Below are 25,658 nucleotides of genomic sequence, written 5' to 3'. Positions count from 1 at the left end.
AAGCAATGACCCAAATAGTTAAAGGTACATCACCTATGAGATATCTCTGAGACCAGCATCAGCTGACACCCCAAAACTGATAACAAGCAGAACCAGAGGAGGTCTGCAGGGTCCCAGGACCAATTAAATGCCTTCAAAAAGGGGAGGATTTTTGCAGCAAACAGACTCTTCAGACATGACCTCTCTATGTCTGACCACTTAAAAAAGGCAACTGCTGCCAAAGCCTCGCTCAATTTGATCTCTGAACAGAACTGAGATCCTTCATTATATAATAAGCAGTAAGTGCTGAGAGTTGACCTGGACCAGACTGAGGTCTTATCTCAACTGTGTGCCCACAGACTGACTTTGCATTTGTTCCTGAACTTCCTACACCTTTCTGTAATCTTCTTTGTTGTGTGATTTGTCTTCTGTCCTGCTCTGTGTGCTGTGTGAGAAGCTAAGTTTAATCACATGGTGAAATGTCATTGAACTTGGAATCCTGAACCTGCTTTATAATTGTGATTAACTTTGCTTTGTGATTGAATAAAGCCGACATTGTGCAAAGACACAACTTGTGTATGCACTTCATAGTGTGCTAATGACATCTACTCACACTGAACTTACTGTTCCTTCAACACACCAGGCTAAAGGTCTTTGCATTGTTATTCCTTCCCTTGCAAGGCTCTTCTCCCAGGTTCCCTCCTTCACTTTCTTTAGGTCTTTGCTCAAAAGTTACCTTCTCATTCAAGCCTTCTCCATTTGGGAATTTAAAATTGCATCTCCCACTTTCTGCCTTAATTTCTTTCCTTGCTTAATTTTTCTCCATATCACTTACTAGTGTTTAATATACTACAGAATTTACTGTTTCTTTTATCGCCTGTTTCCCTCTACCCCTCATGAAGTCTCTGCTGAATTCCGAAAGCCTTAGAGTATCTAAGACAAAATTGCAAGTATTTCTTAAACGAATGGATTTGTGAAATGAATGCATAAATGAGTATCAGATGTGAAATCTTTGGGACCTCTAAGGTATCATCATGGGTAATAAAATTATTTATGTTAATAATCTTAGCGGTATTCATGCTTGCATTCCTCACATCCCTGGGACCCACTTCGCACACAACAGACGCCTAGTGAAAGCTTGTTTGAGGTTCATAGCTGGGGGCGTGGGTAGGAGAGTTTAAGACTAGGAGCAGCTGCTGGCCCCACCCGGGCCCCGCCTGGTCCCGCCCCTTCCCGCGGCGGCCCCGCCCCCACATGTGAATGCCTTATAGGCGAGTGACGTCAGGCCGTTTGTTGTCATTGGCGGCTCCCAAGATGGCGTCCATCATGGAAGGGCCGCTGAGTAAATGGACTAACGTGATGAAGGGCTGGCAGTACCGTTGGTTTGTGCTGGACTACAATGCAGGGCTGCTCTCCTATTATACGGTGAGACCTCCTAGGGCAAAGCTCCGAGCGCCTCGAGGGTCGCTATCCCGGGGGGGGGGGGGCGGCGGGCTTTTTGGTAGCCAGGTAGAGGTTGCCAAGCTGGGGGTGCCGCCGTACGAGAGGGTTCCCTCGTGAGGGGAGGTTTTACGTCCGGCATAGCCAATGAGGGTGAAGGAGAAGCTGGCGCAGCCAATAAGCAGGCAGTGTCTGTCTGATTTATGGGTTAGGGGCGAGCAGCGTTCCTCCTTTAGAGTCTTGTATTAAGCTGTGGTGGGATCCCCCGGGTGTAGCGGGTGAGGGTGGTCGTCGCCATGATTTAAAAGGTCAGGTTATGCAGTCCGTGTGGTCTCCCACCGTTGTCAGGGACTTGACATTGCCCCCCTCCCCCGACCCTGTAGACGGCCGCGCCCCTTAGCTTCCCTCCAGGGATTAAAGAACGCTGTTTTCTCCGAGCAGTGGTCACAAAAGCTTGGCCAGGTCCTAAGGTGACTGGCTTTCGGGCCACATGAAGGAGTCCGAAATCCCTCCTGTCTGCCCAAACTGAGTGTTTCTTTCATGGGACGCACTCCCCTATTCTGTGAGAGGCGAGCGTAACCGACGCCTTAACTTTTGAAGCCGAGGCTTTCCCACCTAGGCGTCTCGTTAGCGAAGACAGAATGGATAGTGCGGCGTCTCCTCAAAGTTGTATTCTGGGGAGGACTGAGTTTAGGGCTTCACTGTTGTTAAACGCGAACCAGTGGCCGTGGGCAAGTGCACGAATTGCCGTGAATCTTAACGTTCTGACTATCCGTTCCACCCCTACCGCATTAGAAATAGAAGGTGGGTGGTATTAGAGGAATTACTTACAAAGGACTCTGAATAGTGTATAGTTAATAATAGCCAATGAGAGGGAAGAAACCACTTAAAAGGACAAAATAGAATTCCCTGAAGGCTTCAGAAAATTATGAAATAAGAAAAATCATCATTATAGAAGATGAGAGAAGTGGGCGCACTAGTATTTATTTGTTCATTTAAAAAATATTTATTCAACTCCCACTATATGTTAATTATTATTGTTTTGGGCTAGGTGTGTGTGGGTGTGTGTGTGCACATATGTGTGCATGTGAGCAAGAATCAGCAGAGATCAAGATATTCACCATTCTTTTTCTATGGAGCTTATATTCTTGTTTAGTGGTTCCCTTAATTCATTCCACTCACAATAACTATGCAAGGTATTTGTTATTCTCATTTTATAGTTTTGGAATCTGAGGCTCCAGGCTTTTAAGTTAATTTGCTCAAGATCACAGAGCTAGCAGTAAGTGGTGTAATCAGGATTCCAGATTCCTGGCTTTCTATTTTCACTGCACTTATCTGCAGGGAGAAAAAAGTGCAAGCCGTGAGTTACTAAAGGCTAGTAAAAAAAATCTAACTTTCAACATCCTTTAACTGTCAACATCCTTTCTCTACATGATTTTTAAAGGGAGAAAAAGACCAAACCTGAATGAGATTTAAACCCATCGTTCAAGATTATCTTTAGGTAGGCATGAAAGAGAGGAAACTGAACATTATTGTATCCTGGAAACTCTGGAATTACAAAATCCTGTGGCTCAGATAAACAAAGAGTTAATGTTGGGTTTCAGTAGATGTGATAATCAGAAATTCCCACGGACCCTTTCCAGCCTATTCAAGGGAGAGTAATTTCAGTAATTGGCACGATGGAATTAAGTATACTCTACAAATCCCAGATTTGTATTGGTCTAAATCTAGGGCCATAGTGGAGAGGCCCCAAACTGGGGTTCTTAGGCGCTCCTAGCCTGGATAGAATCTTCCTTTATCCTGTTTTGTTTTGTTTTTTTCCTTTAGTGGATCCTTTTTCTGCCTCCTTGCCCTTTTAGTTTTTGAATACCTTGATAAATCTCTCCTTGCCTGATTAACTAAATACAGGTTTTTCATATACTTCTCCTCCCTCCCATCCCCCAATACCTAATATCTCCCTTCTGAGACCAGACTTTATAAAACATCATCCTTGCCAGCTGAAGGAGGTATCATATTTCTCACTAATAGCTATTTAGAAGTCTTTTTTTTCCTTCCTTTTCTAGTTCTTTGGTATTAAAGCATTTGCTTATAGAGAAACAGCAGGGCAATATTATAAAGTAAAATGATCTTGTGAAAATAAAATGATATGTAATCCCAAATTAGAGGAGGTCCAGCAAAGATGAGGATAGCTATTCACTTAAAGACAAAGGAGGCACATTAAACATTGGCAAGGACTTATGTATACGTGGGTATTGTTTTAGTACATTAGGTTTCAGAGGCTTAGAAGGTACAGTTTAGTGATTTGCGTAGGGCTAATAACTTGGATCTACATCTTCCGGAAAGAGTATCTGAATTAGTTACATTAGCCTTTTAGCAGAATAATAAATAGCAAGTCACTCTGTCCCTTGTTTCTAAAATCACTTAGGCTCTGGTCTGGCTTTGTGGTTGGAGATGTATTCCAGGGTGGCCATGAAAACCCAACTAAAGTAGATTGTTCTTGCTTTAGAGTTTATGCCTGTACTGAAAACTGATATTGGGATAATCTCAGAGTAGGCTTAGAATCACTGGGATTGCCATGAACTGAATAGATTCACCTAAACGTCATCTCAGCCTGGATCTTTTTCTCTGGGCCTAGGGCCCGTCCTAGACCTGTTCTCTGGGAATGAATGGCCTTTTTACTTTATCTTTCTTTTATTTTCATACTCTGTGGATTTTCAGTTTTTGAAAAGAAGAGCTTCATATAATATTGTTGTGCCCAATACAAGAAGAGAGAAACGGATTGTCTTTTTTAGGAAAGTAGATTTATTTTTTATTATTTTTAAAAGATTTTATTTATTTATTTGACAGAGAGAGACAGCCAGCAAGAGAGGGAACACAAGCAGGGGGAGTGGGAGAGGAAGAAGCAGGCTCCCAGCAGAGCATGGAGCCCGATGTGGGGCTCAATCCCAGGACCCTGGGATCACGCCCTGAGCCGAAGGCAGACACTTAACGACTGAGCCACCCAGGCGCCCCAGGAAAGTAGATTTAGGCAGTCTTTTCAGCTCTAGTTCAGTGTTTTAATTATTAGAAACAATATAATGTAGTTCATTCAGCAAGGATTTATTTAGGGCCAACTTTGTAATAGGCGTTGTATTATATATGGTGGTGGTACAGAATGAAGGGAAGAGAGTCCCTTCTACCTAGGGGCTCACAGCCTAGCAGCAGATACCTAAACATAATTTCAAAACAATATGATAAATTTCAAAACAATATGACAAATTCTACAATAGAAATAAGAATAGAGTGCTGTGGGAACATTGCCTGGAAAAGGCAAGGGAGACATTTGAGCTGAGATTTATAGGGTAAAGGAAGAAGAGAAGAAGAGTATTTCAGGCAATGGGAAATATGCACAAAATGGGAATCTTGAGAACATAAAGGTGCATTAAGAAGATACTGAGGACTTCTGAGCAGCTCTAGTGTAAAGATGTATATGGGAGATAGCAGGATACTGAGTCCAGAAGGCATTTGGAGCCATAGGTCAGGCATGGAAATGAAGATCTGTTAGATTATAGCATATAAGTAATTAGTTCATTAGATTAGATACCTAGGAAGGGCTAAGGTATAAATTTGGGAACACCGTGTGAACAGCCAACCATTTATGTGAATCATGATCACAAAGGAAGGTGAGAAAGGAAGGAAAATTGAGGGAGTTAATAGATATATGAAGAATTGGAAGGTTAGAAAGTTATTGAAGGTCATGCCTTTTGTAAATTTATCAAGTGTTTATTGAGAACCTGCTGTGTGTTGGGGTGCCTGGGTGGCTCAGTCGGTTGAGCGTCTGCCTTTGGCTCAGGTCATGATCCCAAAGTCCTGGGATTGAGCCCCGCGTCGGGCTCCTTGCTGGGAGGGGAGTCTGTTTCTCCCTCTCCCTCTGCCTGCCCCTCCCCCTGCTTGTTGCTTTCTCTCTCTGTCAAATAAATAAATAAAAATCTTAAAAAAAAAAAAAAAGAACCTGCTGTGTGCCAGAAGGAGGCATTAAAATGGCAAATACAATGGAAATAATCCATGCTTCATGATACCTAGAGTCTCCTGGGGGATACAGCAAGTAAGAGCTGTGATCAGGGAAGCATAGGATGCTTGGGGTGTATGTAGGTAGGTTACCTGACTCAGTCTTGGAAGGTCAGGAAAAGTTTCCTAGAAAAAGACAGGTTTGCTGGGGCGCCTGGGTGGCTCAGTCGTTAAGTGTCTGCCTTCGGCTCAGGACGTGATCCTGGCGTTATGGGATCGAGCCCCACATCAGGCTCCTCTGCTGGGAGCCTGCTTTTTCTCCCACTCTCCCTGCTTGTGTCCCCTGTCTCTCTGGCTGTCTCTCTCTCTGTCAAATAAATAAATAAAATCTTAAAAAAAACACAAAAACAAAACAGGTTTGCTATGACCTGAATGAGGTTAGCTATGTGAGCAGAGAGAGATAACTGCTTGAGATAGAGGGAATAAATATTTTTGGAGGAGACAAGAGTAAGGAGTTTGACAGTCCTGGAGTTTGGGCTGTGAGATGGACAGTAGTGAGATGAGCTGGAGAGGTAGGCAGGGGCCAGATAATGAAAGGCTTTCTTGGTAAACCATGCTAAGGAATTTGAACTTTACCCCCAGTGGAAATCATTAAGTGTTGTTAAGTACTTTTTATTACAGAAAAATTTTTATTATAGAAAATTTGAAACATATATAGAAGAGGATAGTAGGGGCGTCTGGGTGGCACAGTTGTTAAGCGTCTGCCTTCGGCTCAGGGCGTGATCCCAGCGTTCTGGGATTGAGCCCCGCATCAGGCTTCTTCTCTGGGAGCCTGCTTCTTCCTCTCCCACTCCCCCTGCCTGTGTTCCCTCTCTTGCTGGCTGTCTCTCTCTGTCAAATAAATAAATAAAATCTTCAAAAAAAAAAAAAAAAGAAGATAGTAAAATGAATTCTTGTCATCCAGCTTGTACAGTTATCAACATATGGCCAATTTAGTTTTGTTAATACTTCCACCAACTCCTTCCTTTCCCACTGGTTCATTGTAAAGCAGATTCGAGATACTATATCCTTTCATTTGTGAATATTACAGATGTATTACTAAAAGTTAAGATCTCTCTCTTTTAAAAAATGTTATCACAATAGCATTATTACAACCAAGTATTATTATTAGTAATAATTTACTAATATAAAATACGTAGTCAGTGTTCAGTTTCCTTGATTGTCTCAAACATCTCTCCCTCACCAGTTGGTTTGATTCAGGATTCCAGTTCCATTTCTTTCTTTTTTCTTGTTTGTTGAAGAAACCAGATCATTTATTCTGTAGAATTTTCTACATTTTGGATTTCACTGGCAATGTTTTTGTGGTATGTTTAAACATGTTCTTTTGTTGTCTGTATTTCCTACAATATAGGAACTGTATAAACTGATCATTAGAGCTAGAAACTTAATCAAATTCAGGGTTTTTTTTCTTTTGGGCAAGAATTCTTCATAGGTGAAACATTACATCAAGTGGCACATGATGTCTGGTTGTCTCTATGATTTTAAAATTGATCAGGAGGTGCAGGTAAAATTTGTATTCTTTAAAGAAGACCATCATTATGGAGAAATTATCAGGTCATATCGACAGGACTTAGTGATTGGATATGAGTGAAAGGGGAGGAGTCATCTAATGAAATGCAGGTTTTTGGTTTTACATGGATGAATGATGGTAGGAAGAACAGGTTGAGGGAGAGTTGCTTTGGGACATGTTGAAATTGATATAAAGATGTCTGGTAGTCCAGAATTGAGGAAAAAATCTGGTTACAGATACATATTAGCTTTAAATATGGAGAATTGAGAGAATAATGAGGATGCTGAGAAACATCATTGGATTAGTTATTGCTTTGTAATCAATTACCCCAATACTTAGCAATTTAAAACAACAAACATTGTCATAGTTTCTGTGGCTCAGAACTTTGGGAATGACTTAGCTGGGTGCTTCCAGCTCAGGGTCTCGAGAAGTTGCAGTCAAGACATTGGTTAGGGTTGCAGTCCTGTGAAAGGCTTGACTGCAAGAGTTGGAGGATTTGCTTCCAGGATGACTCACTCACACAGCAGTTGGCACAAGGCCTCAGTTCCTTGCTGGGTGTTGGAATATGAGCTCAGTTCCTCACCAGCTGACCTCTCCATTGCGCTAGACTAATGTCATTATGATAGGCTTTATGGCTTCACCCAGAGGGAGAAATCAAAGTGAAAGCAAGGAGGTAGCTGCAGTGCCTTTTATATCATAGTTTAAGAACATCACTTCTGCCTTATGCTGTTCATTAGAAATACATCATAGTTTAGCTCATGTTCATGGGGATGGGAATTTCCGGCATCGGGAGGGAAATTAGGCCCTACCCTTTGAAAGGAGTGTCAAAGATTTTGTGGACAGATTTTTAAACCAGAGTCATGTTCAAGGGATTGGCAGAGAAAAAAGCCTGCACAGGAGAGTGACAAGGGACAGCCAGAGATATAAGAGAAAAACCAGAAGAACGTGGCAGTCAAGGTGGGAATAGTGAGTTGGCTTGAATACTGTTGAGAGGACTGAATAGGTGAAGACTAAAAATATCTACTGGATTGATACATTTGGATATCATTGATGCCCTTAGTGAGATCAGTCTGTGGGGTTGTAGGTATGGAAGAAAGGCAGATTGGAGTGGTTAAAAACTAAGGTGTAAGAAGTAGAAAAAGTGAGTGTAGATTGCTCAAGATGTTTTATTGTGAAAGAGGCAGAGAAGGATATGGAATTAAGGGGTAGGGCTTCTAAGGTAGGATTTTGCTTAAATGTTGTAGGGACGGGAATCAACATCCATGTTAAAAATGAGGGTAGAGTTAGGACTTGAGTATAGTAAAAGATTTAGATCAATGGCCTTGGGACTTGGAAAAAAGGAATAGCTAGGGACACATTAAAGGTTAATCAGGTTGTTTGAGGAACTAGTTGAGATGATAAAATAAGATTTGTTTCATCATTACCCCAAAATGTTTAACTCTCTTTATATTGTTTTTGTAACATTTTGGAGAGAAGGTTAGAAACAGTGAATTAGTAAGTTCATTAGAAAAATCATATGTTCTTCACTATTACATGTTGCCTGGGAAAGACTTATAATGATTTTGCATTTCAGAACTACTGGTAGTTAGGGGCTCTGGGTGGCTCAGTCAGTTAAGTGGGGAGTCAGCTTCTCCCTCCCCCTGCTCTTGCGCTCTCACTCTTGCGTGCTCTCTCTCTCTTCCTCTCAAATAAATAAATCAAAAATTAAAAAAAAAAAGAATCACTGGTAGTTGAAACACGTGTGTTATTTGGCGGTCCTCAGCAACGTTTGGAAGATGATCAAAAAGTTTGGGGGCTCCTGGGTGGCTCAGTCGTTAGGCGTCTGCCTTCGGCTCAGGGCGTGATCCTGGAGTTCTGGGATCGAGCCCCACGTCAGGCTCTTCCACTGGGAGCCTGCTTCTTTCTCTCCCACTCCTCCTGCTTGTGTTCCCTTTCTCGCTGGCTGTCTCTCTCTCTGTCCAATGAATAAATAAAATCTTTAAAAAAAATTTTTTGAAGAGCTTAAATATATGTATTTTTCTTGCAAAGATGTAAAAGAGGTAGTTTCAGATTCTCCCAGAAAGATACCAGCACCACTCCCATCAAACAGTTAAAGTGAATTTATACTTTCCTAAATAAACTGTTCTTGACAGTTTTATTAAGTTTAAATGGTATGTATTAGAAGTCCAAAACTAATAAACTAGCTTTTGCATTGTAAAAGGAATAAAAGAAAAATTGTATTTAATTTAAATGTCCTAAAAAGAAAACAAAGGAAGCTTCTAAAATGGTGAGAAGTATCAGTGGGAAGAAGTATATGGAAATTCTGTATTGTTTGCTTTCTTGAATACTCTAGTCAGCCTTGATTTTTCCATTTCAATACCCTTGAAACTTGCTCATACAATTCTTTGGGCATTTAATCATTTTATATTTGTTATCATTAACTAGCCATATCTATAGTACATTCTTCGTCTGTACAACAAGTTTGTAAACTCCTCAATGGCAGTACTGAGCATTATGATCTTCAAGTCCTAGTGGCACATTGTTCTTGTAGAGAATGGAATGTCCAAGGCCCTTGAAACTTGGTTTAGAGATGAGATTCAGAAGGCTGTTCCGAATTGTGTTTTACACAGCCTTGTAAGTTTTGCAGAATATACTAATAACAAATATGTACGTTTCCATGGTTTATGTAAAACATGATTGAGCTTATATCAACAACAGTGGCTTTTGTTTAATTATCCAGAGCCTGTAGAACTGTGTGGGATCTTTTGCTTAGTGTGTTGAATCAAACAAGCAGTCAGCTCTCGCTTCTGTTGCAAGCAGTTTTGTTGATGGTAATAATTTGTGGAAGGACGGAAAATAGGTTGTTCTTAAATATGCCACTCCTATATGTGGCAGTTGTCATAGGATCAGATTTTCAAATACTTCCAAATAAATACAAATAATTCCAGTCAAAGCCAGGACAATGCACAAGTGATTTAGATTAAGGATTTATTCCTTTTTTTTTTTTTTTTAGATTTATTTATTTATTTGACAGAGACAGCAAGAGAGGAAACACAAGCAAGGGGAGTGTGAGAGGGAGAAGCAGGCTTCCTGCCGGGCTTGATCCCAGGACCCTGGGATAATGACCCGAGCGGAAGGCAGACGCCTAACGGCTGAGCCACCCAGGCGCCCGGATTTATTCCTTTTATTGCTTATAGAGAAAGACAAACAAGTGGCCAGCCCAATCATTTCTTTTCCTTCTCATTTTATCATGAAGGATTCTCTTGGAGTAGGTCTTTAAAAAAGGAACTTTACTTTTTCTTGTAAAAGTTAAGTTTACAAGGTACCTGGAATCATACAAGTGGAATTTTATTCAAAGGAGGTGTTTTGACATGTTCATAATTAATTTTTTCCCATTCCCATGACAATGTTAAGATTATTATGAAAGTCAGTTTTTTGTTTCCTTGAGTTTTGTTCACATTAGGCCTTCATGCTAAGATTGTCTATTTATTTCATTTCTTGTATTTTATTTTAGCATTCCTGCTATAGCACAGATGGGTAGATAAAATATTGGGTGAATATTTGCTTTGTTGCTTTGGCAGCTTTCTTTACATTCTCTCAACTCTTTCTCTTTCCACCATCATTCAGAGAAGGTGCCATGCTTCCCAGAGACAATGGAGTATATTTAGTGGGAACACTCTTAACATCTTGTACCCACACTTACTAGTATACCTGCTTTCCTGACAACCTTTGCCTGCATCCTTCCCCATCAGAGTAGGAGGAGGTAATCCTTGGGTATTCTGGATTCCATCTGCACGCAAATTTTCAAGGACCCCAGTCTATAGATTCTCTTCTGCTTTCTCTACTCCCTTTTTCTCATGTATCTTAAACTTCTTTCTATGTATGGACTTTTGTGGTTTGTTTAAGAATATTTATTTTGTGATACAACAACTAAACATCTTTGTTGTAACAATTTCATGTGGAAATTTTTAGGAAATCTTTGGGTTGCTTTTTTCTTTTTTCGTGTGTTTTAACAGTTTTATTCAGGTAATAATTCACATACCATCTATTTGAAGGATACAATTAAATGGTTTTTAGTATATTCACAGAATTGTTTTACTGTCTCCACAATCAATTTTAGAAAACTTTCATCACCCCTAAAAGAAACACTGTTTCCATTACATTATTACCAGTATTTCACTCACAGCCTAGGCAACCATTAATCTACTCTTGGTACCTATAGATTTGCCTGTTTTGTACATTTCATATAAATAGAATCATATTATAAAAGTGTTCATTAAATAATTCTAATATGGCTTCTTTCATTTAGCATAATGTTTTCAAGATTCATCCATATTATAGCACATATCAGTCAGTACTTTTTACTGCTGAATATTCTGTTGTATGAGTATTACACATTTGTATTTATCCATTAGTTAATGGACATTTGTGTTGTTTCCATTTTTGGGGGGTATTGTGACTAATGCTATTATGAACATTTGCGTACAGAAGTTTTGGTGTGCACATATGTTTTCATGTCTCTTAGATATACATAGGAGTAGAATTGCTGGGTCATATGGTGACTCTGTTTAACCTTTTGAGGAATTGCCAGACTTTTTCTAAAGCAGCAGCACCATTTTACATCCCACCAGAGGTATAAGGGTTCCAATTTCTCTACATCTTTGCCAATATTGTTATTATCTGTTGTTTGATTACAGCCATCCTAAGTGGGTGTGAAGTAGTATGTTGTTATGGTTTTGATTTGTGTTTCTCTGATGGCTGCTGATGTTGAGCATCTTTTCATATGATTATTGGCCATTTGTATATCTTTTCTAGAGAAATATCTATTCAGATCCTTTGCTAATTTTTCTTTTTTAATTTTTCTCTTATTTTTCTAGAGAGAGTGAGAGCAGGGGGGTGGGGGCAAGGGACAGAGGGAGAAGAAAAGAGAATCATAAGTAGGCTCTACCCCCAGCACAGAGGTGGAGGTGGGGCTCGATCTTACGACCCTGAGATCATGACCTGAGCCCAAATCAAGAGTTGGATGCTTAACCAGCTGAGCCACTTAGGTGCCCCCAGATCCTGTGCTAATTTTTAAATTGTATTTGTCTTTTTTGAGTCGTAAGACTTTTTAAATATATTCTAGGTACGTGATTTTCAAATATTTTCTCTCTGTGGGTTGCCTTTTTACTTTCTTTTTTTCTTTTTAAGATTTTATTTATTTGAGAGAAAGTAAGAAAGAAAGAGTGAGAGCATGAGTGCATGAGCAGGTGGGAGAGGCAGAGGGAGAAGCAGATTCCCCGCTAAGTAGGGAGCCCGCCTTGATCCCAGGACCCCAGTGATCATGATGAGTGCAAAGCAGCTGCTTAACCAGCTGAGCCACCCTGTCTTTCTACTGTCTTAATAGTGTTTTTTGAAGCACGAAATTTTCAAATTTGATTATGTCTTATTTATCTTTTGTTGCTTGGCTTTTGGTGACATAAAACCATTGCTTAATCTAAGGTCACACAGTTTTATGCCTGCTTTCTTCTAAGAGTTTAAAGTTTAAGCTCTTGTTTAGGTCTTTGATACATTTTGAATTAATTTTGTATATGGTGTGAGCTAAGGATCACATTCTTTCTCTTAAATTTTGTATTTTTTATTCTTTCGTATGTGTCTATCCAATTATTCTAGCACCATATATTGGAAAGACTGTCTTGGCACCCTTGTTGAAAATCAGTTGACCATAAACTTGAGGGTTTATTTCTGGACTCTTAATTCTACTCCATTGATCTTTATGTCTCTCCTTATGTCAGTGTCATACTGTTTTAATTATTATACCTTTCTAATAAGTTTTGAAATTAGGAAGTATGTCTTTCAGCCTTTTTCTTTCTTTTTTTTTTTTAAGATTGTTTTGGCTATTTTGGGTCCTTCGAATTTCCGTATGAATTTTAGGACCGACTGACTTTTTCATTAACAAATTAACGTGGTCGTATTTCTCCCAAGTTGAAAAATGTCTTTGCTCATTCTGTGTCTCCCTGGAAATACCATTGTGACCTCTCTTCTTAAACCTGTGGAAAGAGTTTTCTACACTGTTTGTATCCATCCATCTTACATTTACTCTGTAGCAGTCTTTACGTACAGATTTTACTGAAAATCCTAGCAAAGGTCTCTCATGATAGTTTTGTTGCTAAGCCCGATGGGTACTTTTTCCTTTTTTACACTTAATTATAATAGCACTGTCTCTGCAGAATTTGGCGACATTTATTCCTCTTTTTTTAAAGCTTTAAAACAATGGTTTTATTGTTCTTGAAGAGATGACACCCTTAATTTTAAGAAATTGAAACAGTACTGAAAAACATATACAGTAGAAGGAAGAAAAGTCCCATCTGAAATTCCTCTGTGTTTTGGAGAATAGTTTTCCTAAAAACTGTTAAAGCTTAAATATACATGTATATATACTTTATATAACTAGATCACCTTCTGCATGATATTCTACAACTTAATAACATTTTATTAAAATTTTTCCATATAATTTAGTGTTGCATTTCTTCAAGTAGCAAAGTGAACAAAGGCTAGCATTTCTCCTTCATCCTTGCTTAATGAGATCTCGGTTATCTGGCTTTGGGAGATTAAGATTCCTATGCTGTTTGTGATGCTGGAAGAGAAGTTACAATAATAGGCATTATAATAGTTCTACTTAGTTGGATAATTCTCAGTTTACTTAGTTAAGGCAGTTTATGAAGAACATCCATAGGTAAAAGGCTCCACTTTTTTTTTTTTTTTTAAGATTTTATTTATTCATTTGAGAGAGAGACAGCCAGCGAGAGAGGGAACCACAAGCAGGGAGAGTGGGAGAAGAAGAAGCAGGCTCCCAGCGGAGGAGAAAGGCTCCACTTTTTAATGACGGAGTGGCAAAGTTTTAGAAGAGCTTGCGGGGTGAGAGATATTATTGTAGGCCATTGTTGGAAAATACAATCTGCCACAAGCATTTCCTAGATGTTAATCATTGTTCCAGGTATTTTCTAATATTGTCAAGTATATCACCTCATAAGCCTCTCAACATCTCCCATTTTTTTCTTGCTACCATGGTATCATATAAACCACCATCATGTCTCACTTGATCTGTTGCAAAAACCTCATACCTGTTCTGTTTCCATTTTTGCTCTCTAAAATGCATTTTCTATCAGCCCAAGTGATCTTAAAAAAAGAAGAAGAAGAAGAACAAAAGATCATGTTATTTCCCTGCTTAAAATTCTAGTGACTTCAGGAAAAAATCCAGACTATTATGACTTAATACGTGCTTGGTTATCTGCCTCCATTTATTTTTCTGTAGTGCTACTCCTTTTGCTCACCACTCTTTATCCACTGTAGATTTTTTTTTTTTTCTGTTCCTAGAGCACCTGAAACTTGTTCCCGCCTCAGGGCCTTTGCATAGTTTTCTGACTTCTCAGACTGCTATTACTCCTGGTCTGTAGCATGGCTGATTCCTTCTTGTCTTCGTTCAGATGTCGCTGCTCAGAGAAGCCTTTCCATAACAGCCCATCTAAAGTAGACCTCACTGGTAGTCACTATCACAGTGATCTTCTTTTACTTTTTCATGGTGTTTATTGTTAGCTGCTGAAATTATTTTTTCTTGTTTACTGTCTGTTTCTCTCCTTTGAAGTATAAACTCCATGAGAACAGAAACTTCATTATATTATCTCTAGCCTCTAGAGCAGTAGCTAGCATTTAGTGAGTGTTCAGCAAATATGGAATGAGCAATAGTGTGAAGCAGTTGATACTATTTCCTATACACATGAAGAAATTAAGACTTAAGAAATCACATAATGGTTTCTATGTGTGTGATCAAGTTTTCTCACTCCAAATAGAAGGTTCTTTTTGTCAGAGGATATTGAATTGCATTAGCAGTAACTTTTATTTTTAAGATTTATTTATTTATTTGAGAGAAAGAGAGAGCATGAGCAGGAAGGGCAAAAGGAGAGGGATAGAGAATCTCAAGCAGATTCTGATGTGGTCAGGATCTCACACCCTGAGATTAAGACCTGAGCCTAAACCAAGAGTCAGATGCTTAACTGACTGCACCACCTAGGTGCCCCAGCAGTAATATTTTAAAATGGTCATAAACTGAAGTTATTACTGGTCTGTTGACAGGTAATAATTTACATCATTATCACAATGAAATAAGCTTTCTGCAAAGATCCTTCTAAAATGCTAACTGCATTGATTAATCATTAAAAAATACTGAATCTTTTTACATCTAAGATACAAGGTAGGGACTTAGATCATCCCTATTGAAATGCCAAGGATAAACAAAAGACTCTTCTTCCTATTGCAGCTCACTGAAAGCCTACTAGATGGGGAGAAGAGGGTAGGAGCAGATACTAAACTTTAGAATTTATTGAGTGATGAGTATGTTATATTCACAAGACATGAGAGTAGAAAGGTAGTGGCAAATATCTTGAGGGTAATTCTACTTTAAAATTGTAGTCACCCAGAAGAGGAGTAAGTGTAAATTTCTAATAGGTGACATCCTGCATGACTGACCCATCATTTTGTGCTTGCATATTCACTCTTCTTCCTTCTTCCCTTTTTTTTTTCCTTTTTAAGAAACCCGAAGTAAAATTAGACCTGACAAAGAATGAGGGCTTTTAAATTGCTTTTTAAAAAAAGTTTTTCCCCCTGATAGTGAAAGTAAAGTTTGTTTATTGTAGATCATTAACTTCTCAAGAACTTGAACACTTCTTAAGCCCTTAGCCATAGCTCTTGAATTCCTGGGAATCATTTTTACCAGTTTCTTCGCAAAAATTTGTTCTGAGTTCCAGTCACCAGACTTGAACAAGGAGCTTTTGGAGCATGTCCCCATTCTAAATTGAAGCTGAGGATGAGTCTTAGAATTAGGACTAAGAATCCAAAATACTGTGGTTCTATTGTTCATGCTAACTAAATTATTTTGTGTGTTGTACAAATTTTCCCATCTTTAAATTTTCATAATGTTCTTCTTACTGTTTGTCTTTTCATGACCTTATTACTTTGGGCCCTGACTTAGTCTTTTCCAAATAAGGAAAAACATCCCTGTGCAATTTTTGTTAGAGAAGTGAAGTTGAAAGATTATAATGGATTATCACTGCATAGGAAGTACTAATATACAACACAAACCACCTGGAGTTTAACATGCAGGATTCCATCATTGCCTTCGTTGTTTTTTGTGAAATAACATTAGTCATTATTTAGCATTCTGGGCGGTAGTTGAGAAGCACAGCAAAAATGGAAAATTTACATTCATGTCCATATATATTAACATCCTTTAAGTAATTTGCACAATTTAGGCTACTATTTAGTATTTAATGTTTAACTTTAGAAAGGATGTGAAAACTGTAAGTTGTCATAGCTGTACTTAATTAAACCCTGTGAAAGTGTTTCTCTCCACTGATCCTGTTGGCTTGAAATTCTGACTTAAAGATAAAATTGTCTTTTTTAAGAAATAGTGAAAGACCTGGGACTTTAAATGCAGTAGGTCACTAGATCAAAATATAAGCCCACAGGGGCGCCTGGGTGGCTCAGTCAGTTAAGTGTCGGACTCTTGACCTTGGCTCAGGACTTGATCTCGGAGTTGTGAGTTCAACCCCCGCATTGAGCTCCACGCTGGACAGAATATCTACTTATATGCATACACACACACATACACACACACACACAGACCCACAAACCTTTACCTATAATTTTGAAATCCCTTAATCTCTGAATTCCAGAGGTTTTTTCCCTAACTTTATTATATTCTCATTTGGAAATAAAGCCTGTCTTGAACTGTGTGGCTGTTTATGGTCTTTTTCATAGTTAGTGTAAATATATGTTGTACTACAGAAATACTAATATGTTTGATTGTGAAATTAATTAAATGCTTGATACCCTAGACTCCGGTGCAGGTATGACACAGTTTATGTACTATAAATATATTATTTTTCTAAAATTGTGAATTTCAAAACGTCTGAACCAAAGGTCTCAGATAAGGGATGTGGACCTGTATTTGTGATCTAGTGACCTAGGGTTTACATGCTAGAGGTAGTTCGGAAGGCAGGGGTACAGCATCGCTGCAAGTCTTCATAGGGTGATGTTTATACTGCTGAATTCAGAGGGATTGCTGATTTGACACTCAGCCTTTGTTGACTCAAAATCTTTGAAGGAGGACTTAACCAAATTTATAGTAACTGTGGTGGAAATTCATGGCCATTGTATTTACTATTGTATAAACTAGTATTCCAATGAATTCATAACAAAAATATAACTTGAGACTGTATGCATACTTAGGCTTTCTGATTAGTGCATTAGTGCATATACTCTGGGAAAGCAATCTGTATGGGATGCCAGATTTCTAGCAGAAGCAGATCGAAGGGAGTTGTGTGTTAAGAGATCCTTAATGGCATCTGGCACTGGCATCATGATGCAGTATCTCCATATTAGAGACACACCTGTTATGAGAACTGAATAGGTCTGATCTTTTGGTCAGAAAAACTTTTCTTCTGGCCTTCTGGTTCTTGCTCTGGCCATCTCACTCTAGTTCTGTTACTATTAATACTTTCTGATACTTAGTATAATTTGTCATAATTAGCGTAATGAGCTCCAGCCTGTTCTAGCTCTTAAAGATGATCTTGTTTATATTTCTGTTCTGATACATGTCTTTTCTTTAAAGGAAGGCAGCTGTCTTCCCAGGATCTTAGACCCCTGATATTACTGTCACCTTGTGTACCGATTCAATATACTTTCCTAAGGCTTTATCTGTAGTGTAAATAGACACTAAATATTTTGCGCAACATGAGGCCTTATATAGTGGGGGATGGGTGGGAGATGAAGGAGTTATCTATGATAACTTGAGGGATCAGTGAGGGGAAATTCTTTGCCTGTGGCTCCTCAAAGTTTTTATTGGCGTAGATTTCCAATAGCATGATGTCATTTTGGTCTTGAGTGCCCAAAAGACCTTAGCTGGTGAAGGCTCTCTGGTACATTAAATACTATCAGGATGGTTTAGGGAATTTGTGCTCTCCAAATGGAAAGGAGACTACAGGAATGGGTGATACTGCTGTCATTTACTGTTTTGTAATTGCTGTTGTAAGCAGTGTTACTGTGTGGAATTCTGGCAAGTACTACTTACTTATTTACTTTTATTGAGCTATCACTACATCCAGTTAAAAAAACCCCCACAGATTTGAAGTGTACAGTTAGGTGAGTTTTGACATTTGTTTATATCATTTTTACCAGTATTCCAAAATATAGAGCATTGCTGTCATCCTGCAGAATTCCTTCCTGTCTCTTTCCGTCCATTTCATGCCCTAGAGTCAGCCTCTTGTGGTTTCTATCTTTATAGGTTAGTTTTGCCTAGCAGGTTGACCACCTGTGTTCCAGGATTATATGGCCCAAGGTGCAACACTGGCTATGAGTGCGACCTAACATGCTGTTGGGAATGAGGTAACATATGATTTAATACTAAGGCGGTGTTTACATTTATGTTGAAAGGAGAGAGACCATTTTGACATATGTTCACAAGTACTCTACCATCAATGTATTAAATGTTTATTCTTTGCAAAAGTATAGCAGGGGTGTTGGGTGGGGGAGGGCAGAGGATGAATCAGAAACCCTGCCCTCTAAGAGAAGCAATGAGGCATATACATACATTATTTTCATACAAGATAGAAGTAATATGTGCTTTAAGGAAGGTTAAATGGGGTGCTTTGTGTTAAAAAGTTAAGGGGACCTCGCTTTTAGCTGTGACAGAGTCAACGTGTCAGATGAGACTCTTACTTGATCTTTTTAATACAGATTTAGTTTATTTTAAGCAAAGTAAAATTAGCATTCAAATAAGAATTTAAGTGTCTTTATCTAAGGGAGGCATTCTTTGCTTTATAAAAGGATTGTAGAATTAGTTTAAATGGCAAACTAATCTTCCCCTGTGAATTTTGAACATGTTTGTGCAAAACTTTTCCAGGCTCATTTGCTTTATGAAGCAAATGTATTTACTAATCCATAGTTACATTTCCAATTAAACAGGCTTTGATTGATTGTACTATGTACCATTGTGAGTTAGCTAATTCATAAAGATACTTTTGAGTACTTAGTATAGGTGGAATATGCTGAGCTAATCTTTAAAAGTTTATAGTCCTGGGGCGCCTGGGTGGCTCAGTTCGTTAAGTGTCTTCCTTTCTTTCAAGTCATGATCCCAGGGTCCTGGGTTTGAGCCCCACATTGGGCTCTTTGTTAAGCGGGGAGCCTGCTTCTCCCTCTCCCTCTGCCTGCCATTCCCCCTGCTTGTGCTGTTTCTCTTTGTCAAATAAATAAATAAAATCTTTTAAAAAAATAAATAAAATCTTTAAAAAAATAAGATAGAAGCTTATAGTCCTGTTGGAGGTACAATTAACTGGTTATAATTAAGATAAAACTTAATTAAAAAAATTAAGATATAACTTTGGTGCTAAGTTTTGTTTGATTTAGTGCTTACATAACATTGGAGATTTTTATTGCTCTTTAATTGTTTTATGGTAATATTTGTAAATGTAAAAAATTTATTTAAAAGAGATATTAAGGCATCAGAAATGGGGGGGAAAATTTCCCATTTTACTCAGAATTGTTGAATAGCCTAAATTGGGAATCAGTGGCCATATTTTGAGTGAATTATGTTTGTTGAATGAGTAGGGTGCCACGGAGAGGAGACAGGCTATTCATTTTTTTTTTTTTTTAAGATTTTTCTGTTTATTCATTAGAGGGCAGGGTGAGAGCAAGAGCATGGGGTGGGGGCAGAAGAAGAGGGAGGAGACTCCACGTTGAGCCGGGGAGTTGATCCCAGGACCCTGAGATCATGACCCAAGCCAAGCAAAAGGCAGAATGAGCCATCCAGGCAGGGGCCCCTGGGGCTATTCACTTAAAGACTTTATTTATTTTAGAGAGACATACAGAAAAGGGGGGACAAGGAGCAGAGGGGGATGGAGAGGGTGGGGGAAAGAATCTCAGGCAGACTCCACTGACCACAGAGGCTGAGGTGGGGCTTGATCCTAGGACCCTGAGATTATGACCTGAGCGGAAACCAAGAGTCAGACACTCAACTGAGCCACCCATGCCGGTTAGGGCTGTTCATTTAGCAGACATTTATCTAATACCTTCCAGGTCCTAGGTATCAGTTAGGTTCTGTAAGATATGGTGGGAATAATAGTAATACAAAGATAATCAAACCCACTGTTTGACAAACAAAATAGACGTAACAAAGAACTATAATACAATATAATAACTAGTGCAGTAGCAACACCCATAAATTGAATAGAATGGAATAAATTGTACCTGAGCATAGGAGCTGCTTTGGGAAGGAGTCCACAAAGGAAGTGTGTGATCATGAAGGAGGAAAAATTATGATTTGTTTTATTGCTTATTTTTTGTAGGGGCTACATATTATTACTAAAGCAGATTGGTGTGTGTGTGTGTATGTTGTGTGGGACTGAGCTGATGGTAGGAGACATGCCTAAAAATATGGTCTAAAGGGCATAGGGTTAGCTTAGGTTCAGAGAAAATGCGCATCTCCTGCTATATTTAAGATAGAAGCGAGGAAGAGGCATCAATCTTGTGCCTTTTATATGCCAGGTGTTATGCTAAGTGATTTACTTGTTTTAACTCAGTACTTGCAATGATCCTGTGAAAGGAAGCAGTATCTCCGCTCTGAGAACTTGGCACTTAGTAGAGGTCACACTACTATCAAGATGGTAGGGCTGGAATTCAAAACCTTAATCTTTTTCACTCTACAGCCCCTGTTATTTCATTAAACTGTACTCTCTATAGGACAATATAAGTTATATATCTCTGGGTATGCTTAATGTAATTTTTTTTCTGCAAATGGTACTACCTTTTCTTTTTTTAAAAAGAACATATGCTTGAGAGATTGAAATTATTTTGTACATTTTAAAGAGAGATTTCATGTGTCTATAACCTTAGAAGCCTAAATGGAGACTGTTTTGACCTGTTCTTAATTTAAAGTACTTTGAAAGGTATGTAGCCATGCCTTCAGAAGATGTTTTTTATGTAGTACACTGAAGTTCAAAGAAAGTGATAAAATATATCCAGAGTGTAACAATTAAGAGGCCCTCCTAGACTGCGTTAACCCTTGTGAGAAGCAATTGTACATTAAGCCGATTTAAGACTGACATTCAGCTCAGTAATTCTCAGTGTCCTTTAAGTAACCTTTTCCTAAGGATTTAAGAAATGAACAGAACAGGCAGAGCACTCTATAAATTAAGATTATTTTGTGCTGTTCTCTTGAGAACGCAGGTCATTATTGTCACACCACTCTGGTTTGGGGACTTTTTGTTTGTGTGTTTCCTAATACTCATTTCACAACCAATTTCAGATCCTGTGTTCTATAACAATTTTTGTGTGATTCTGTAATTCCCAGATGAAAGAAAAACTTCACCCCCTTCTCCCTGCAGGCTGATAGACCAGAAGGTTTATTTAAAAATAAATTCAGTTCCATCCCTCAGTGATTATTGACCTGTCCACAAAGCATTTGAAAGCAACTTGAGTTTGAAATTACATTTTTTTTCTATTTAACTGTTCAATGGCAGCTTCATTGATAACTTACTGATGAACTACTGCTGAGATTATAATAATGCAGGGTAATTTATACCTGAAATGAAGTCCATTTACTTTTAACTAGCATATAGATCATATAATAATGTATTTTTTATTATTTTATATATTTTTTTAAACTTTTAAAAAGAACTAATTGGTTTTTTTTTTTATTATTATGTTATGTTAGTCACCATACAGTACATCCTTAGTTTTTGATGTAGTGTTCCATGATTCATTATTTGCGTATAACACCCAGTGCACCGTGCAATATGTGCCCTTCTTAATACCCATCACCGGCCTATCCCAGTCCCCCAGCCCCCTCCCCTCTGAAGCCCTCAGTTTGTTTCCCGGAGTCCATAGTCTTTCATGGTTCATTCCCTCTTCTGTTTACCCCCCCTTCATTCTTCCCTTCCTTCTCCTACCGATCTCCCTATTTCTTATGTTCCATAAATGAGTGAAACCATATGATAATTGTCTTTCTCTGCTTGACTTATTTCGCTTAGCATAATCTCCTCCAGTCCGGTCCATGTTGCTGCAAATGTTGGGTAATCTTTCTTTCTGATGGCTGAGTAATATTCCATTGTATATATGGACCACGTCTTCTTAATCCAGTCATCTGTTGAAGGGCATCTCAGCTCCTTCCACAATTTGGCTATTGTGGACAATGCTGCTATGAACATTGGGGTGCATATGGCCCTTCTCTTCACTATGTGTGTATCTTTGGGGTAAATACCCAGTAGTGCAATTACTGGATTATAGGGTAGCTCTATTTTTAACTTTTTTTTTTTTTTTAAAGATTTTATTTATTTATTTGATGGAGAGAGACGGCCAGCGAGAGAGGGAACACAAGCAGGGGGAGTGGGAGAGGAAAAAGCAGGCTCCCAGCGGAGGAGCCCAACGTGGGGCTCGATCCCAGAGCACCGGGATCACGCCCTGAGCCGAAGGCAGACACTTAACGACTGCGCCACCCAGGCGCCCCTCTATTTTTAACTTTTTAAGGGACCCCCACACTGTTTCCCAAAGTGGCTGTCCCAACTTGCATTCCCACCAACAGTGTAAGAGGGATCCCCTTTCTCCACATCCTCTCCAACATTTGTTTGCCTTGTCCATTTTTGCCATTCTAACTGGGGTAAGGTGGTATCTCAGTGTGGTTTTGATTTGAATTTCCCTGATGGCTAATGATTTTGAACATTTTTTCATGTGTCTGTTAGCCATTTGTATGTCTTCATTGGAAAAGTGTCTGTTCATATCTTCTGCCCATTTTTTTATTTGATTATTTGTTTCTCGTGTATTGAGTTTGAGAAGTTCTTTGTAGATCTTGGATACCAGTCCTTTATCTGTAGTGTCATTTGCAGATATCTTCTCCCATTCTGTGGGCTGCCTCTTAGTATTTTTGACTCTTTCCTTGGCTGTGCAGAAGCTTTTTATCTTGATGAAGTCCCACAAGTTCATGTTTTCTTTTGTTTCTCTTGCCTTTGGAGATGTGTCATGAAAGAAGTTGCTGTGTCCGATGTCAAAGAGGTTGCAGCCTGTGTTCTCCTCTATGATTTTGATGGATTCCTGTCTCACATTGAGGTCTTTCATCCATTTGGAGTTTATCTTTGTGTATGGTGTGAGAGTGGTCAAGTTTCATTCTTTTGCGTATAGCTGTCCAGTTTTCCCAGCACCATTTATTGAAGAGACTGTCTTTTTTCCACTGGATGTTTTTTCCTGCTTTGTCAAAGATGAGTTGACCATAGAGCCGAGGGTCCATTTCTGGAGTCTCTGTTCTGTTCCATTGGTCTATGTGTCTGTTTTTGTGCCAGTACCATGCTGTCTTGGTGATCACAGCTTTGTAGTATAGCTTGAAATCAGGCAACGTGATGCTCCCAGCTTTGTTTTTCCTTTTCAACATTTCCTTGGCGATTCGGGGTCTTTTCTGGTTCCACACAAATTTTAGGCTTGTTTGTTCCAGCTCTTTGAAAAATGTCATTGGTATTTTGATCGGCATGGCATTGAAAGTGTAGATTGCTCTGGGTAGCATAGACATTTTAACTATGTTTATTCTTCCAATCCATGAGCATGGGATGTTTTCCATCTTTTTGTGCCTTCTTCAATGTCTTTCAAGAGTGATCTGTAGTTTCTAGACTATAGATCCTTTACCTCTATGGCTAAATTAATTCCGAGATAACATATGATTTTTGGTGCTGTTGTAAATGGAATCGATTCCCTAATTTCTCTTTCTTCAGTCTCATTGTTCGTGTATAGAAATGCAACTGGTTTCTGAGCATTGATTTTTGTATCCCACGACATTACTGAATTGCTCTATAAGTTCTAGTAATTTGGGGGTCGAGTCTTTTGGATTTTCCATATAGAGTATCATGTCATCTGTGAAGAGAGACAGTTTGACTTCTTCTTTGCCAGTGTGAATACCTTTTATCCCTTTTTGTTGTCTGATTGCTGTTGCAAGGGCTTCTAGTACTATGTTGAATAATAATGGCGAGGGTGGGCATCCTTGTCGTTTTCCTGATCTTAAGGGAAAGGCTTTCAGCTTTTCCCCATTGAGAATAATTTTCGCTATAGGCTTTTCATAGATGGTTTTTATGAAATTGAGGAATGTACCCTCTATCCCTACACTCGGAAGGGTTTTAATCAGGAAGGGATGCTGTATTTTGTCAAATGCTTTTTCTGCATCCGTTGAGAGGATCATATGGTTATTGACTCTTCTCTTGTTGATATGATCTATCACACTGATCGATTTGCGAATGTTGTACCACCCTTGCATCCCAGAGATGAATGCTACTTGGTCACAATGGATAATCCTTTTAATGTACTATTGGATCCTGTTAGCTAGGATCTTGTTCAGAATTTTGGCATCTGTATTCATCAGGAATATCGGTCTGTAATTCTCCTTTTTGATGGGGTCTTTGCCTGGTTTGGGGATCACGGTAATACTGGCCTCATAGAATGAGTTTGGTAGTTTTCCTTCTGTTTCTATTTTTTTGAAACAGCTTCAGGAGAATAGGTATTATTTCTTCTTTGAATGGTTGGTAGAATTCCCCTGGGCATCCGTCAGGCCCTGGACTCTTGTTTTCGGGAAGGTTTTTGATCACTGCTTCAATCTCTTCATAATTAATCGGTCTGTTTAATAATCAGTTTCTTCCTGTTTCAGTCTTGGTAGTTTATAGGTTTCCAGGAAGGCATCCATTTCTTCCACGTTGTTTAATTTATTGGCATGAAGTTGTTGATTAAAGTTTCTAATGATCGTTTTTATTTCCTTGGTGTTGGTCGTGATCTCTTCCCTTTCATTCATAGTTTTATTAATTTGGGTACTTTGTCTAGTCTTTTGAGTAAGTCTGGCCAGTGGCTTATTGATCTTATTTATTCCTTCAAAGAACCAGCTTCTAGTTCTGTTCATTTGCTCTACTGTGCTCCTGGTTTCTAATTTATTGATCTCTGCTCTAATCTTAGTCAACTGCCTTCTCATGCGTGGGTTAGGCCTGTTCTTCTGTTCCAGCTCCAGTTTCTTAAGGTGAGAATATAAAAACTGCATTTTAGATTTTTCTGTTCCTTTGAGTGAGGCTTGGATGGCTATGTATTTTCCCCTTAGGACTGCCTTTGCAGTGTCCCATATGTTTTGGACCAATGTGTTTTCATTTTCATTGGTCTCCAAAAATTGCTTAATCTCCTTCTTAATTCCCTGGTTTACCCAATCATTCTTGAGCAGGATGGTTCTTAGTTTCCAAGTGTTTGAGTTTCTTCCAAAACTTTCCTTGTGATTGAGTTCCAGTTTCAAAGCATTGTAGTCTGAGAATATGCAGGAAATAATCTCAGTCTTTTGGTGTTGGTTGAGACCTGTTTTGTGACCTGGTATATGGTCTGTTCTGGAGAAAGTTCCATGTGCATTCGAAAAGAATGAGTATTCTGTTGTTCTGGGGTGTAGTGTTCTGTATATATCTATGAGGTCCGTCTGGTCCAGGATATCATGCAAAGCTCTTGTTTCTTTGTTGATTTTCTGGTTAGGTGATCTGTCTTTTAGTGAGAGTGGAGTGTTGAGGTCCCCTACTATTAACGTATTATTATCTATATGTCTCTTTATTCTGGTTAAGAGTTGGCTTGTGTATCTAGCTGCTTCCCTTTCTGGGGGCATAGATATTTATAATTG

The 25,658-nt window shown here is 38.8% G+C and overlaps 1 protein-coding gene across 8 annotated transcripts in view; it reads left to right on the top strand.

Moving 5' to 3' along the window:
- The first annotated feature begins 1,239 nt into the window (after positions 1-1,239).
- OSBPL9 (oxysterol binding protein like 9) overlaps positions 1,240-25,658 on the top strand; it is a 182,361-nt gene continuing 157,942 nt past the window's right edge. For 5 of the 8 annotated variants that reach the window (XM_057310802.1, XM_057310801.1, XM_044383880.3 and 2 more), the window contains exon 1: positions 1,271-1,404. In XM_057310802.1, the coding sequence (XP_057166785.1) occupies positions 1,294-1,404 (111 nt within the window). In that variant the 5' untranslated portion in view covers positions 1,271-1,293. Of the gene's footprint in view, positions 1,405-25,658 lie in introns of all 8 variants that reach the window. The other 3 variants (XM_026498119.4, XM_026498118.4, XM_057310807.1) reach the window with 2 other exon arrangements.

This window comes from Ursus arctos, unplaced genomic scaffold, assembly GCF_023065955.2.
Source record: "Ursus arctos isolate Adak ecotype North America unplaced genomic scaffold, UrsArc2.0 scaffold_12, whole genome shotgun sequence".
Classification (NCBI taxonomy): Eukaryota; Metazoa; Chordata; class Mammalia; order Carnivora; family Ursidae; genus Ursus; species Ursus arctos.
Note: the sequence above shows the minus strand (reverse complement) of the source record. Positions and strands in the feature narration are given on the sequence as shown.